The sequence below is a fragment of the Patella vulgata genome, chromosome 5 (assembly GCF_932274485.2).
Source record: "Patella vulgata chromosome 5, xgPatVulg1.2, whole genome shotgun sequence".
Classification (NCBI taxonomy): Eukaryota; Metazoa; Mollusca; class Gastropoda; family Patellidae; genus Patella; species Patella vulgata.
In genome coordinates this window covers 38246569-38263627 of record NC_065883.2, presented here as the reverse complement: position 1 = coordinate 38263627, position 17059 = coordinate 38246569, and the positions used below count along the sequence as shown (strand labels likewise).

At 35.9% G+C, this 17059-nt stretch overlaps 1 protein-coding gene across 1 annotated transcript in view; it reads right to left on the bottom strand.

Annotated features, from left to right (window-relative positions):
* Window positions 1-17059, bottom strand: part of LOC126820653 (unconventional myosin-Ib) — a 287803-nt gene that overhangs the window by 18174 nt on the left and 252570 nt on the right. The window contains exon 22 of the mRNA XM_050548748.2: window positions 7434-7573. Coding sequence (XP_050404705.1) covers window positions 7434-7573 — 140 coding nt within the window. The remainder of the gene's footprint in view (window positions 1-7433; window positions 7574-17059) is intronic.

Here is a 17059-nt window from a genome sequence, read left to right as displayed (position 1 = left end):
TCCACAACCTTGATATACCATATTTTTAAGCTAATCGCGTACAAGCAGCGACCATTTTGTCCGTCAGTTTTGGTCCGATTTTCACGAAATTCGAACTCAACCTTCCTTTGGGTGTAACGGTGATATAATAATACGTTTTTTTAAATCAGATAAAAATTATGACCTGTATAGGGTCCACAAGCTAAAAACGCGATTTTGCGTACAATCAGAGGCCATAATTCAGGAAGTTACAGTCCGATATGCACGAATATCAAAAGGAACTGAGATCTTTGGGTTATAAACTTACATGTCAAGTTTCAACAAAATCAGATAAAAATTGTGACCTCTATAGGGTCCACAAGCTAAAAACGTGATTTTTCGTACAAACAGGGGCCATAATCCATGAATCCATACATGCCAATATCGAAAGCAGCCGAGATCTTTTGGGGATAAACCTATATTTCAAGTTTCGTCAAAATCAGACAAGAATTGTGACCTGTAGAGAGTCCACAAACAAATTGTGGAGGACAGGGGCGACGACAATATACGTCCACATGAAAATGTGGGCGTATAAAAATAAGTGGGGCTTCGGAAGCCACTGCCAAGAATAAGCTTCAGACATAAGACCTAACCAAAAGTCTACATCACATTCAGAAATGGTCACAGCTACGCTAGGACTATATCTTGTTATTTCGGTGTTTTATGTTGAAACTGAAAAACTGCAGTGCTGCTAATCATCTGTGAAAAATTACCGACAGCCCTGCTAAAGACCCCTACGCACAAACGAATTATTGAAATAAAATTAACCCATATTTTAGTCCCAAAATGACCTAGTTTGTGTCGAGTGGACATTAAACCCCATTTTTTTTCTCTCTCTAATATGCTCACTTCTATTATGCATTTATCTATTAGTATTACTGAAAAGTGTATTCTGTATTTTAACACTGTGACATTGGTATTGTGGAGAATACGAAAATTGCACTATTAGGAGTCAATCCGACAATATCCACCATCTTGTTTTTTTGTTGAGTAATATTTCATGTTACAGGTTCTCTGGGAAGCTGAATAAGAAATCTTAGTATTAAGATTCAATCCAACGATATCCGCCATTCCCAAGGGATTCCCCCAAGTGACGAACTATGTTCTAAGAATAGGTTGGCAAAAATACCTCCAAGGCGTTATATTACACCCTACACACAGTGAGTGGCAGTTGTCCAGGACATTATATAACGACCTACGCACTTAACGGGTTAAGTATGAATTTGCATATTTTGTTGACACGTGATTTTTAATTGTGGTTTGAAAACATCTGCTTTCAAAATAGTGATAAGCGTTATGCCCAGTGATGGGATTTCAAAATTTTTACTTGTCGGACATTTTACCGAAAATAAAGGGGCATAACTCTTATCGATATATAAACAGACGGATTCATACCACAATTAAAAATCACGTAATAACAATAGGTGAACCTCGCTATTTTTCATATTTAATTCCCGTACGGTAATCAAATATATGTCAGTAACATTCCTTCAGCGTATGGCGTACGTGACTCATAGCACATAGCTTTATAGTAAGCACTGTCCCATAAGCGATTTTCGTTCGGCAATCGAACATGTCAATCACTTGTCAACAAAATATTCAAATGTCGTACGTAATAAAAATAGGTGAACCTCGCTATTTTTCATATTTAATTCCAGTACGGTAATTAAATTTAACTCAGTAACATTCCTACAAACTCCTGCTTCGGCATCAAATTCACAATAGTATGCATTACGTGTCTTTGTTTATACGGCAGCAAATGAATGCAGAACTTCCGGAATAAGAATCGTTTTCTTTACGTCAACAAAATATTCAAATCCGGGCGTAATTAAAATAGGAACACCTCGCTATTTTTCATATTGAATTCCCGTGTGGTGTTCAAATTTTTGTCAGTAATATTCCTATAAAATTACGTGTTTTCGTAATACGATAGAAGGAAAGTTTGCCGATCCGTAACTACTTAATTAAGCTTCCTTCAGCGTATGGCGTACGTGACTCAAAGCACATAGCTTCATCGTAAGCACTGGCTTGTAAGCGATTTTCGTTCGGCAATGGAGATCGCTGGAAAGTGCCACTGTTGATGAGAATTTCTATATGGAGCCTTAAAAGACGTAAAAGATATCGTAGCCAAAATGACTACCCATTGATTTGGGGTGTTATATACATGTACTCTAATGATATGTGACATCTAAGACTAGTTTATACATGCTGTGATTAAAATTCTAATCGCTCTTATTGGATTGATGAATAGCCCGACAAAGGAGAAGCAATGACATCTGTTTAAGATTAGATTGATGCATTGTCCGATAAAAGATTAAGCCAGTCAATCATGGCAGATTAAATAGTTAATCAAGGTGGGTGTATAGACAGTATAACACGATAAATACGTTAATCACTTAATTACCTAATCAATCCAGCCTATTATTAACGATAATCGGGTTGAGTGGTAGTTATACACTCAGTACAATATATTAATTTTGGAATTTTGAATATTATTCACCATATCTTGATGTCCGATTGCGCATATTCCCGGTCGGACAATTTTGAAAGTTCAGAAAATAGCGTCGGACATGTCCGGAATATACGGGCAAAATCCCATCACTGGTTATGCCCCTTTATTTTAGGGAAAACATTTCTGACAAGAAATATTTTGAAATCCCATCACTGGGCTATGCCTATGTGTAACCTCTCTCTCTGATTTAGATACATGTACACATTATAAATATATACATACATACATAATTACATAAATATACAACATATAGGATACATAATGGATAATATCGAGACTTAGATGATTGTTCAGGGCTTGAAAAAACTTAAGAGTTGTTTTATATATATTTAAATCTTTTTGATAAGAGAATAAATTGTTGGACTTCTTGGAAAATAAGTGTGTTTATCTCAGGACTAAACTTTGTTGACCCATACAACTGTCAACTGATTGTTTTATGAGTTTGTTGAAGGTTATGGATTGTCTGTTAACTCTGAATATAAGTGGCATACGAATAAATAGTGTTCGGGATCTTCGAATTTGTGACTGCAGAGGCAAGCAAGGCTATACCCTGAAAAATAAGGTAATTTTGGAGAAATCTGAAACAGGTACGGATCGGCACGCTTTCATTCTATCCTATTACGACAACACGTAATTTTGTAGGAATATTACGGACATAACGTTCACTACCCCCTATTGTGTAATTAATTTGACGAAGTGACGAAGAACTATGTACTATGTTCTAAGAATAGGTTGAGGAAAATACCTCCAAGGCGTTATATTACGCCCTACACACAGTGAGTGGCAGTTGTCCAGGACGTAATATAACGTCCTACACATGGTGCAATCGTGAGGGAATTCCCAAGGGATTCCCCCAAGTGACGAACTATGTTCTAAGAATAGGTTGGCAAAAATACCTCCAAGGCGTTATATTACACCCTACACACAGTGAGTGGCAGTTGTCCAGGACATTATATAACGACCTACGCACTTCACGGGTTAAGTATGAATTTGCATATTTTGTTGACACGTGATTTTTAATTGTGGTTTGAAAACATCTGCTTTCAAAATAGTGATAAGCGTTATGCCCAGTGATGGGATTTCAAAATTTTTCCTTGTCGGACATTTTACCGAAAATAAAGGGGCATAACTCTTATCGATATATAAACAGACGGATTCATACCACAATTAAAAATCACGTGTCAACAAAATATTTAAATGCCGTACGTAATAACAATAGGTGAACCTCTCTATTTTTCATATTTAATTCCCGTACGGTAATCAAATATATGTCAGTAACATTCCTTCAGCGTATGGCGTACGTGACTCATAGCACATAGCTTTATAGTAAGCACTGTCCCATAAGCGATTTTCGTTCGGCAATCGAACATGTCAATCACTTGTCAACAAAATATTCAAATGTCGTACGTAATAAAAATAGGTGAACCTCGCTATTTTTCATATTTAATTCCAGTACGGTAATTAAATTTAACTCAGTAACATTCCTACAAACTCCTGCTTCGGCATCAAATTCACAATAGTATGCATTACGTGTCTTTGTTTATACGGCAGCAAATGAATGTAGAACTTCCGGAATAAGAATCGTTTTCTTTACGTCAACAAAATATTCAAATCCGCGCGTAATTAAAATAGGAACACCTCGCTATTTTTCATATTTAATTCCCGTGTGGTGTTCAAATTTTTGTCAGTAATATTCCTATAAAATTACGTGTTTTCGAAATACGATAGAAGGAAAGTTTGCCGATCCGTAACTACTTAATTAAGCTTCCTTCAGCGTATGGCGTACGTGACTCAAAGCACATAGCTTCATCGTAAGCACTGGCTTGTAAGCGATTTTCGTTCGGCAATGGAGATCGCTGGAAAGTGCCACTGTTGATGAGAATTTCTATATGGAGCCTTAAAAGACGTAAAAGATATCGTAGCCAAAATGACTACCCATTGATTTGGGGTGTTATATACATGTACTCTAATGATATGTGACATCTAAGACTAGTTTATACATGCTTTGATTAAAATCTAATCGCTCTTATTGGATTGATGAATAGCCCGACAAAGGAGAAGCAATGACATCTGTTTAAGATTAGATTGATGAATTGTCCGATAAAAGATTAAGCCAGTCAATCATGGCAGATTAAATAGTTAATCAAGGTGGGTGTATAGACAGTATAACACGATAAATACGTTAATCACTTAATTACCTAATCAATCCAGCCTATTATTAACGATAATCGGGTTGAGTGGTAGTTATACACTCAGTACAATATATTAATTTTGGAATTTTGAATATTATTCACCATATCTTGATGTCCGATTGCGCATATTCCCGGACAGACAATTTTGGAAGTTCAGAAAATAGCGTCGGACATGTCCGGAATATACGGGCAAAATCCCATCACTGGTTATGCCCCTTTATTTTAGGGAAAACATTTCTGACAAGAAATATTTTGAAATCCCATCACTGGGCTATGCCTATGTGTAACCTCTCTCTCTGATTTAGATACATGTACACATTATAAATATATACATACATACATAATTACATAAATATACAACATATAGGATACATAATGGATAATATCGAGACTTAGATGATTGTTCAGGGCTTGAAAAAACTTAAGAGTTGTTTTATGTATATTTAAATCTTTTTGATAAGAGAATAAATTGTTGGACTTCTTGGAAAATAAGTGTGTTTATCTCAGGACTAAACTTTGTTGACCCATACAACTGTCAACTGATTGTTTTATGAGTTTGTTGAAGGTTATGGATTGTCTGTTACATCTGAATATAAGTGGCATACGAATAAATAGTGTTCGGGATCTTTGAATTTGTGACTGCAGAGGCAAGCAAGGCTATCATCGACGTATCTGACAAAAGTTAATATCCTATCTGTAGGAAATTTATCTCCATCATTTAAATTAGTGGAACGAAGAAGCCTACTGAATTTCAGCTATTTCCGTTTATTACGTCTAGAGTGATGGCTCTCTTTCACTTTGTTGCACCTTGTGAACGCTCTAACGACCAAAGTTATCCCATCTGTATGAAATTTATATGCATAATTTAAATTAGTGAAACAAAGAAGCCTATTGAATATGCAACAACCCTTGTCGACTGCTCAAACGATTTAGCTGCTGTGTGCATATGTTTCATTGCCTATCAACCTATCTTTTATTGGTTGAAAAAGAGGTCATCGGGAAAACCATGGTCATATTTATAAACTAGAGATTCCCCGCTTCACAATGAAGCCTAGGGGATTGATCAGTCGTCCCGCAAAAAGTGGAAGAAAAAACAAGCCAACAGTGAACCTGATGTCCCAAGCCGAAATCCCAAATGAAATAGATGACACATATTAATTAATCGAACATTTATTTTTTTTTTCAAAAGTATCAAGCAATCAAACTGATTATCAACTATACACCAAGTTTCATCACTCTCTATCAGATAGAATTAAAGTTATCTGGTCCCAATAAAACTACTTAGCTCTGTTTAACTTTGCTCGAAATGTTAATCATTGAACTCAGTCAAGATACTTTAACTAATGAACATCAACATCAAGTTTAAACATTCTAGCTCAATTAAAAGCAGAGTTGTTATGTTCCAAAGTCTTGACCAATCAAATTGCTTATCGATCCTTAGCCTAAGCAGAAAATTCTCATCATCGAACTTAGTCAAGGTAATGATATAATGAATCTATACTCGGAGTTTCATCACTCCCACTTAATTAAAACCAAAGTTATTGACCTTAAAGCATCAACCAATCAGATTGCTTATCTCTGCTTACCGTATGCAGACAATGTTTATCATCGAACTCCATCAAGGCATCCGTCTAATGAACACTTACACCAAGTTTGAACATTCTACCACAACTAGAATGAGAGTTATTGTGTTCCAAAGTCTCGACCAATCAATTTGCTTATCGCTCGGCTTACCCTGAGCAGAAAAAGCTCATTATCGAACTTAGTCAAGGTATTGATGTAATAAAAACTTGTACTAAATTTCATCACTCTCACTTAATTAGAACTAAAGTTATTGTGTCCCAAAGCATCAACCAATCAAATTGTTTATCTATGCTTACCCAAAGCAGAAAATGCTCATCTTTGAACTTCATCAAGGCATTCACCTAATAAACACCTACACCAAGTTTGAACATTCTAGCTTAATTAGAAGGAGTGTTATTGTGTTTCAAAGTATCAGCCAAACAAATTGCTTATTGCTCTGCTTACCCTGAGCAAAAAATGTTCATTATTGAACTTAGTCAAGGTAATGATGTAATGAAACTATACACCAAGTTTCATCACTCTCACTTAATTAGAACTAAAAATATCGTGTCCCAAAGCATCAACCAATCAAATTGCTTATCTCTATTTACCTTAACCAGAAAATGCTCATCTTCGAACTCCATCAAGGCATTGACCTAAGAAACACCTAGCTCAATTAGAAAGAGAGTTATTGTGTCCAAAAAGGTGTGACGGAAAGACAGACAGGCGGATGGACTCATTTTAATAGTCCTCTGCTTTCTTCGAAAGGCGGGGGACAAAAAACCTAATTACACAGAGAATTTTAAGACAAAAGAAAGATTTATAAATACAGTACTCTTACAAAACATCCAAACAAAGGTGTTTTAAAATGTTTTATGGTTATTTTGATCTTTGGGGTTGATAGATAGTATATTTATAGACTCATTTTTGTGAAAATTTCAACTTCGATCAAAATCAATATTTTCACTTGCTTTGTCTGTAGCTCATTATTCGACTTTGCACATTCCGACCCATTTTGCCAGCACTGGTCACATATACATAAATTTTATAAAGATCTGTTGTCTGTAGAGTGTTCACAACACATTGTGGACAACATATGGTGGTGACGGTAATATACAACCATGTGGGCGTATAACAATGAAACTTACTGTTGACTGATCTGTACTTCAGGTGGTTCACCAGTATGATTCTGTACAACAAGATAAGCTTTAGTTACAAACTCGATAACATTATCGTTACAAAATATAAAATCTCCCTTCTTTGAAAAAATATCGCCATTACTATCATGCTGAAATAAAATTTAGCATAAGACAGACTTCAATAAATAGGTACAATTTAGTTTTAAAAAACAGAAGATTACAGTGATTGGCAAGTTGCAATTATCAAATACAGTGGACTCTGTCACATCCGGCTTCTGAATATTACGGCATTCCGTGAAATCAGGCATCATTTTCATGTGTCGATTTATTTCCTTATTACTTTCAACCAAAGAAGTTGAGTAATCTGTATTCTGAATATTATGTATTACGACATCAATCAGCGGTCCCTTTATTATTATTATTATTATTTACACAATTTGCATTAATTAACATTGTATAATCTGACCTCCAATCTATCAGTGTTTACTTACAAAAGATAGACAAGCAATCACCAATCAATAATTGTGAGATTAATACTTGTGTTGATAACCTTGATATCAACATAATGACACACGAGTGGTTCCAACATTAAATTTTTGCTACCAAATACATACAACCGAAGAAGATTATACTTCCAGTAATCGAAGATACAATAATACTTCCAGTATTGAGTATTCCATCAGGCTGTCTTATCCGGCATATCTTAACAGTCCCGTACGATGTCGGATGTGACAGAGTCCACTGTAGTTAAATACTCTGATCATCATTTGAGTGATTTTTAATCCATGCAAACTAAACTATTGTAAAAATTGAATCTTTACAAGGAATATCAGACGAAAAGTAGATAAATTCTGTTGAGTATTTACAAAGACATGATGAATAGTGCTTTATTGAGAATCTAAATATAGCGTGGGAAATGCGTCCACATAGCAGCAATGTCTCAACAGCAGCTCATCTAAAATTTAATAAGGGATGTCTTGAAGAAATCTGATCGGTCTTGTTTACAAGCTTAACAGGGGTCTCGATAACCGGGTTCGGATCGAACTTTGCGAATCAAATCTTGCCTGTTGCTAATCAATTTGCTACAAAGTAGGTAACTTTATTCGCACAAATGCTAATCATAAATTTTGCTTATTTTATTTCTCGCATGGACTATTTTATGTCACCTTTCAAGTGTATAAAGCTGTGGACACTTTTTATAAGGATCTTTCAACATTTCTTCAACAGTTTATTAACGATCATCAAGTTTCTAATACCTATTACCATTCACGTCAATAAAAGCAAAGTTTTAGTGCCTCCTATATTACGCATAGTTAATTCCCCCTGATTTTTTTTTAATGACTGACAGGTGTTTTTTTGATAAAATAAAAATAATTCATTGATTTTCTTCACAAAATGGGATAGGTATTATGGAATACATAACAAAGGTAGGCACTAGTATTATTGCGGGTACCAAATGACATGTTTACAGAATTTATTACGGAGATTTGCGGCAGGGAATTTTCGACCGACAACAGCGATGTTCGTTTTAGGCTAATATGGCTGTCAAATTTACTGATGGTCCGATGTATCATCGATGCATTGCAAGTATCGATGTTAGCTCCCGATGCATTGATCGATGCATATTGTTTGGACTTTGGTGTTCATCCTAGCAAAAGGGGGATCACATGGCTAAGTGGGTAAGACGCTGGCTCGCTAGCCTGGAGGTCGGATGTTTGATCCCTGCATTGGCCGAGAAAGTTCATCCCGATTTTCCGGCGTGGTTTCCCCTTGTCAGTGATACAGGACGGAGGGCCTGACAAGGACAGCTGTCTAGTCGTTCGAATGGGACGAAAAACCGAGGTCCCGTGTACACATTGGCATGCACGTAAAAGATCCCTTGGCAGTTGGAATTCGATATAAGAGTAGGCCGTAGCGCCGCTGCCCGGGCAAAATTTCTCTCATAGCACACTGTATGGCGTATGCCCGTCTTCATTAGCCTAGGTCAGGAGCAGAACAGTAGGACATTAAACCCCATTTCATTTCATTTCTCCTATCAAAAGTCGCCACCGATCCCTTGATCCATAATGCAATTTTTCACCTGTCTAAGTTACTATATTTAGAACAACACCTAAGAGTTAAAAAAAATGGGGGTGTGGATCTTGAAATTGCTTTTGATAAAATACTTGTAAATCGATTGCTTATGAACCTATTTGGTTTTTTTATATCTTTATTAGGTCATTGTGCATAATTAGTGACATTAATTAGGGCATTATGCATAATGACGTCATAAGATCATGACCTCAAAAATGTTGTTCTGAATTACATAAATCCATACATACAATTATTTATTTTTATCTTCGAACTTTGGGACAACGAAAATAAGGGACATTTTGTCAATTCAGTTTGGGCATAAAAAATTTTTTTTCTAGGATTTTGAAACAGCAAGCTTTTAGTGCTGAAGTGTTCTAATTTTGGAACACATAAATTGTTATTCACAATACCAAAGAACACCTGGGAAAGGTGTTTTAATTATATTATATATACCAGTACAGACGAGCTATGTTACACAAGCTGAAGTTGAAGAACATACAAAGATCTTGTCATTAGTCATGTCAAGATAGAAGTGCAGTTTCAAACAAGGTGCAAGCCAGGTAAACTCATTAAAACAACTCACTAAACACAATACATAAACTTTATTTACATATAAACAACAAAACATTTATAAATTACACCCTACTACACTTACATGATATGGAACATTCAAGTCCATGTTTTCAGCAAGAACACCGCTTACTGTCACAGTTCACTTTGTACTTACATCTTATTATAGAAAGAATCGCTGACGGAGCAGGATCAATGTCGGTTTGGGTGGGTAGATATAAACCTTTTTCAATTTTCCATCCCCATAATGTTGCATCCATGACCGAGTCGCTTGTCCAATCTTTTATTTGAAGAAAAGCTCACATACAGTGAAACTTCGCATCAGACGAGGTTGGTGGCAGGGTATGGATTTCAACTGTTGAAGTATTACAAATGGACTTTTCCTTGAATAAACGATATCTTAGCTGATTGAGATTTTCGTCTTTTGATCCATTATATAGTTTTACAATAATATTTTCACCGAATCTCGTCACATCATCAGAACTAAGACACTTTTGGAATTTGTCGAATTCACCTTGGAGATAAACACTTGTTCGCACTTTCTTAAATACGTTGGCCTTTCAAACACCAAAGATTCTTGTGGGGGTATCACATCCAGTGAGCGCATGAACTGTGGGAAGAATTGAACAGATTTGCCGCCCAACAACATCTATTGTCTTTTGCATGCTCCAAACTTTAGCTTTATGAATTAAACCTGTACTTTTACCTGAACGGAACTGAAGTTTGTGACTATTTGGTATTGTACATGCATAATAACACAACAAGATTAATAAGTCTGTGTCTTCAACGATTAATGTAGTGGGGAAATTTAAGGTAGATTCCACAGCAGTTTTAACTATCAACACATCTGCATTGGATTTGGCCTGGATAACTCTGCAGCCTATACTTCCAAGGGTTAAAGATAACTTATCGATGAAGGATTGCTTGTTTTGACAATTGGCTAGAAAGTGGTCCTTTTTCCGAACGGAAGGGTGTATCACCAGTAAATAATACATTTGTGCTCATTATGCCTTTAGATCAACATTGGTGCGTTACATCCTTCGTTGAAGGGCCGGACATGTATTCGTCAAATACAATAGTTGGATATCCATATCTCGTATTAACATAGTTGGCATACAGTTGACAAATTTCAGAGAATGTCAATCCCCTAGACCAAGGAAGTTGATGTAAAAGTGAACCACCATCTACAACATACTTCATATCAGTGTCAGTTCTCTCATCCGCTGAACAATCACCCGAAGACCAGATAACATCTGCTAATGTAGACTTATGGGCCTCCCTCATACACCCACTTTTATCAAATAATGCAGAAGGAACAGAACTGAGTTCATATGAAAATACTTGGTGCATATCTTCAGTAATGCCTGTAGCAGCAACCAACAAGCGTTGAAAAAGTTGTGTGCTAACTCACACCGTTTCATTTTTTATTTTGAGAAAAGAATGTTGATCCATACTAATAACTTGCTTTCTCTTCTGAAAAGATAATTCCATACAGGTTGGTCCTTAATATTCTCTATAATGTCTTCTCCGACGGTTTTAGCCAAGTGAACATTTACATTGTCTTCAGCAGTTACCCCAGTCTCGATATTACGCAACATATCAATTTTTTCAAATGGATTTCTCTCTTTCAAAAAGTCGAAAACTGTAATTAAATCTTCTCTGTCTCTTTTTTGTTTTGAACCAAACATTTCCTTGTGTTGTTCACTGGACGAAAATGAAATCTCTGTGAGGGTTTGCATACTCGAATTAACTGCGGCACACATGGGCATAGCAAGCAACCATTGAACGCATTGAGTCTCTGTCATTCCTTTGCCCCTCGTCATTCCATCTGTGGATTTTAAGCTTCGCATTAAAGTCTGCTCAATAGCAAGGTCTGTAGACAAACCTGCCCAGAACCGATCACTTCTGCGCACTACATTATGTTCATCCATGAACTCCGTATATACTTTCGGGTGGTTACTAGGAAGTTCATATATTTGTTGCAGATATAGATAGGCTGACTTTACATATAAATTGTGACCTGTAGCTGCCAGGTAAGGAAGCATATCAGCATCTGTTTTGAGGTGTAACTCCCAAACTCCTGTTCTTTCGGCTTTAATAAACCTTTGTAAATATGTCAATGGTTTCCATATATTGAATCCACATACCTGCAGTAGGATATTGCAGAAGTTCTCCTTTGTGTCTTTCAAGCTTCGATCTAACATTGTCAAAGACAGGGTGACTGCTTATGTCCTCCATACCAATAGCCTTTCTCAACAGTTGATCATACAAAGAAGCAATAACACCAACGTCTTTATCTACATGGTTTTGTGAATCTTCTAGTTCTCTGTATTGGGGGGTAACAGATAAACCATATATATCTGAAACAATCAGCAAATTTAGTGCTGAATCAACTAGAAGATGTTCCCGGACAGCTCGAGAGATTGCCTTTCCACTAAACATGTGCTGTACAGCATTTGTAGTGTAAACCGTTTCCATTGCCTCTTGCAAGCCGGAAGACTGCATTAGATGCCCAACACTGCCAAGAAAACTCATCTGTAAATGAAATACACTGAGTCGTAGTACAATGTTCTTTAACGGGCTGTCTTCCCTCTCCCTTTCAATAATAATGGAAGCTTTCCAGTAAAGGGGCTGATCAAATGTCACAATTGGAGTTATTTGGTGTTTTTCAGCTTGCTCACAAACATAATGCAAAGTTGAATAGATACATGATAAATCACCGGGATTCAAGTCGATCATTGGTAAGAAATTTATTGAAGATTTTCCAGCAAAGGAACCCGATTGAACAGTCTGCATAAAACCGGACCAAACGGGACACATAGACTTGATAGGTTGAATTACTTTTAACATCAGTTCTAAGTTATTCGTTTTGTCAACTACTGGCTTGTGAATTAAACACTTGAACTTTAAAGATGGTTGTTCTTTTGGTGATTTGTAGAATTTTATGTTAATTCTACCCGAAGCTAAAAGAAGGTCTGGAGAAACTGTTAGGCGTTCCAGTTTGGATTCTTCTGACAAACCAGGAGTTACTGTTGCGATAATCCCCATACCATGGAATGTGTTGTGACCATCTAATGTCCTGTTATTATGATTCACATTGTCGGTGACAAATTGTACAGATTGGGTTTCATTCAACTTTGAAATGTGAGCACTGTTTCCAACAGCTGCACTACATTCAAACCACATTACTTCTTTGTAATTAGAGCAAAATCCAAACTTATTAAGTGTGTAAATGAGGAATCGTGACAAAAATTGATTATGTAGTTGAACTGCAAGACCTAATTGGATGGGGGATAAAGATACTTTGGGTCTTACAGCTTGCATAATTGACTGTCCTAAAGAGGCAATTTTGACAGAATTTGTCTTTGGTGGACACAGTAAGGAAAGAAAAGTCTTGAGTGACTGGGGTAGGTAATCTAGCTGACCTTGCACAGACGAAAAATCATGTGGAGATGGATATTTGTCTTTACAGGCAGGAAGATCTTTGATATCACTTTGAATAAGTTTAGCCGCTGCTTTAATTATAAACATTTTTGCCTCATTTTCATCTTGATTTTTAGGCTGATTGTAAATTTCATTCAGTATGGTAGAAGCAGTTGCTTTGAAGGTTACAACATTAGGAATGCCATTTAATTCAGTAATAATTATTTGATCTTTAAAATACTCCAATATTTTTTCCTTCATATATGTAGAACTGTAAGCATCACTAGGGCACAAATCATCCATCCGTTTTACAAGATCACCTGTAGTTATTTGTTCATCATCATTCTCTTGTAGAAACTTGGCTACTTTAAAGATGGGTTCCCAGAAAAGTATTTATCGGGTGGTTATTTCCTATAAAAGTATGGTAATTTAGGTATATATGGATAGTAGAGATATCCAATCTTACTAGAAAAATGCTGGATTCCCCGAAAAACACTCATGCAGCGTATACAGGACAAAAATGTAAGGGTTCCCCTAATCAACAGCCTGACAATTAGGAATTTCTGCACGCGTGATGTCAAAGGTCACACACGAACATTGAGCACTTGATGTACAAGTTGATAAACTTTATGAAGAGTTAGATGTACAACACTTTCTGAGATAAAAATGACGGAAAAAGACACGGGTAGTGGATAATCTGAGAATTTAATTAGGATTCGATATTTGTAATAATAGTAAGCGATTAAAGACAACATCATCTTATGCATGCAATGACTTCTCCTCTGACTTCCACGAGAGGTAAGTCACGTGACGTAAACATGAACTGGTTTGATCGAATTTTTATAGCAGGACATTCCTTCGCAATTACAATGTTTGAGAAGGATTTGAAGCAAAGTTATGACAAATTAATTAGTTTGAATATGTTTTTAGTCCATATATACCATTAAATCACCCAGTTTGTACGCGGGAACCCATCTTTAAGAAAAGCTGTCAGTTGAGTCTGCTTTTCTGGCCTCCCTCTGGAGAACTTAGATGAAGGTGACCCGTCTTTCTGCTTGGAAACGGGTATATACTTCCCAGTCCGAAAATTTACATTAAAAGTCTGGTGGTATATAGCATCAGCTGCGGGTAAATCCAGAGCATACTCTAGTCGGGCGAGAACTTGATTCCCCCATGCATCATTCCTTTTTAAACAAATTTCACTAACAGTATTTTGAAAATCAAATGTCCAAACAGGAAAGACTTCAAAACCTCTTTTATTCCCGCTTAGTTTGCCATTCTGTTGACAAAAAAGACAATGTTTTTCAAAATCGAACCCGTCTTCTTCTGACCGAAGCCTTCTATAATCTTCAGATAAATTGCGACTATGCTGGGAACGTCGGAACTCCTTTTGTCTACAGAAGTTACGCCTACATTCCCTATGTACAGCTTGTTGTGGGGTGACGTTAGTAGAAAGATTTAGCTTTTCACTAATCGAGTTTATAGTTTCACAACCCTTCTGTCCAAGAATTACTACCGGTTGGTCGTCGTCTAAACGCTTTTCACAAAAGATACAGCTCACTATAAAATAAAAAAAATAAAAAAGTCTTTAAGTAGAGAATTTACTTGATAAATAAACAAGCATTTATGTCGTCACTCGGCTTCCATAGATTTTTTCACAATAAAGGCTTCATCAGGTCATTGAAACGACTAATTACTAGTGTTTGCCTAAATCTGACGATAAAATTTGACATAAATTAAACGCATATCTATTGAATATAAATTATTTTAAATTTAGAATGATAAGTTTGAAAGGAATTGCATTAATTGATATGCATGCATCAAATCTATTGAGACGTTGCCAAGGCCTAATTGAAGTACATTGCTTAATCGTGTAATGTCATGTTACTTTCAGTCTGAATTGAAATAATTACCAAAATTCAATATAATTAGGAATCTTAAAACTTACTTTTTGTTGATATCAGCTAGTGTCATCTGCTACTTCCGGCTACGAATTAATCAACTACGGAAGCCCGCTCAGGCCTTAGTTTAACGTTACTATAGTGACACATTTGTTTTACCTGTATATCAAAAATGGCAGGTTCTACCGACGGCGATTTTTTATATATTTTAGATACATCCGTACAGGGTTGAACAGAGCAAAATTTATTTCTTTTGCAATTTGTTTTGGGTAATTACTGATATCTCCTGGACTATAATCGGATATTAACTTTAGCCTCTAGAGTGACCACAAGATTTTTCAAAGTGAACGAGGGCCATAACTCTGACAGTAATTATCGGGAATCGCTGAAAATCAATAGGATTCTTCATCTCATGACCTTAAACACTGTGTATAAATTTAAAGTCAATCGGATATTAACTTTAGCCTCTAGGGTGTCCACAAGATTTTTTGAAGTGAATAAGGGTCATAACTCTGGCAGTAATTATCGGAAATCGCTGTAAATCAATAGGGTTCTTCATCTCATGGCCTCAAACACTGTTTATAAATTTAAAGTCAATCGGATATTAACTTTAGTCTAGAGCGTCCACAAGCAATTATGGACGCCGGACAGCTGGATGGGGGCGACAACAATATACGACAAAATTTTAATGTGGGCGTATAAAAAGCTAATGGCTAATAAAACACAATGATGAACACCCAAAACGGCTCTCAACACTAGAGCTGGGCGATATCCCTGAAAATATCGCGATATAATCACTATATCGCGATATTTTATGAAATGTCAATACTTTCAGTTTATCATCTTTTAAATGTAAATAATCATGCATAAAAAGTTGGAAACACCCCTGGAGTATTCGCTGGGCACTTTCTAGTCAATATTATTATTTCTAGTCAATATTATTTTTAGCACACAGTACCGAATTTACAAACAAGATTTAGAACCTTGCAAAAGTTGTTATATTACAATTTTAATTTTCAAAATATTAATTATAATATTTTATTTAAATCAAAAATATTTACATATGACGGAGGCACAAAAAAATATAAAAAGAAGTTTGTGTTCTTTCGGCCGTGCATATTTTTATAGCTACCCTTGAAAACTTGTTTTTTCTCATTCAAGCATATACCTTCTTAAAGATGCATTATATAATACAAGGATAGTAAATTAAACTATAAAACATAAGTACTATGTCAAAAAGTGTCCATTGATTTAGTCAAATAGTAATTTTTCGGATCACAGACAGCTATGCATCACTGAATGATAATTGGCAATGTTGCCATTATTTATATTTGTGCTTTATTAAAATTTATTTCAATCTGAAAATCAACGATTCCTTTGGAAAATCAAAGTATCAGTATAAACAATTTGTCAAGATGTATAGAAATTGAACAGAAACGGATAATGAAGTCAGCATACAATAAGAAATTCGCTGGATGACCATGACTTCAGTGAAATCGTGTGCTCCGTATGGACTAATCTGAGCCTTCGATAAATAAAATAAATTGAAAGCAGTCTATTTTTAGTAACTAGGTTATTGTCTGATAGCGATAATTTTTTTGCTCAAAATAACCAGCGGCTGCCAGGCAGTATACACCCACATTTTCGAGAGATGGATAGAGAAGGGCA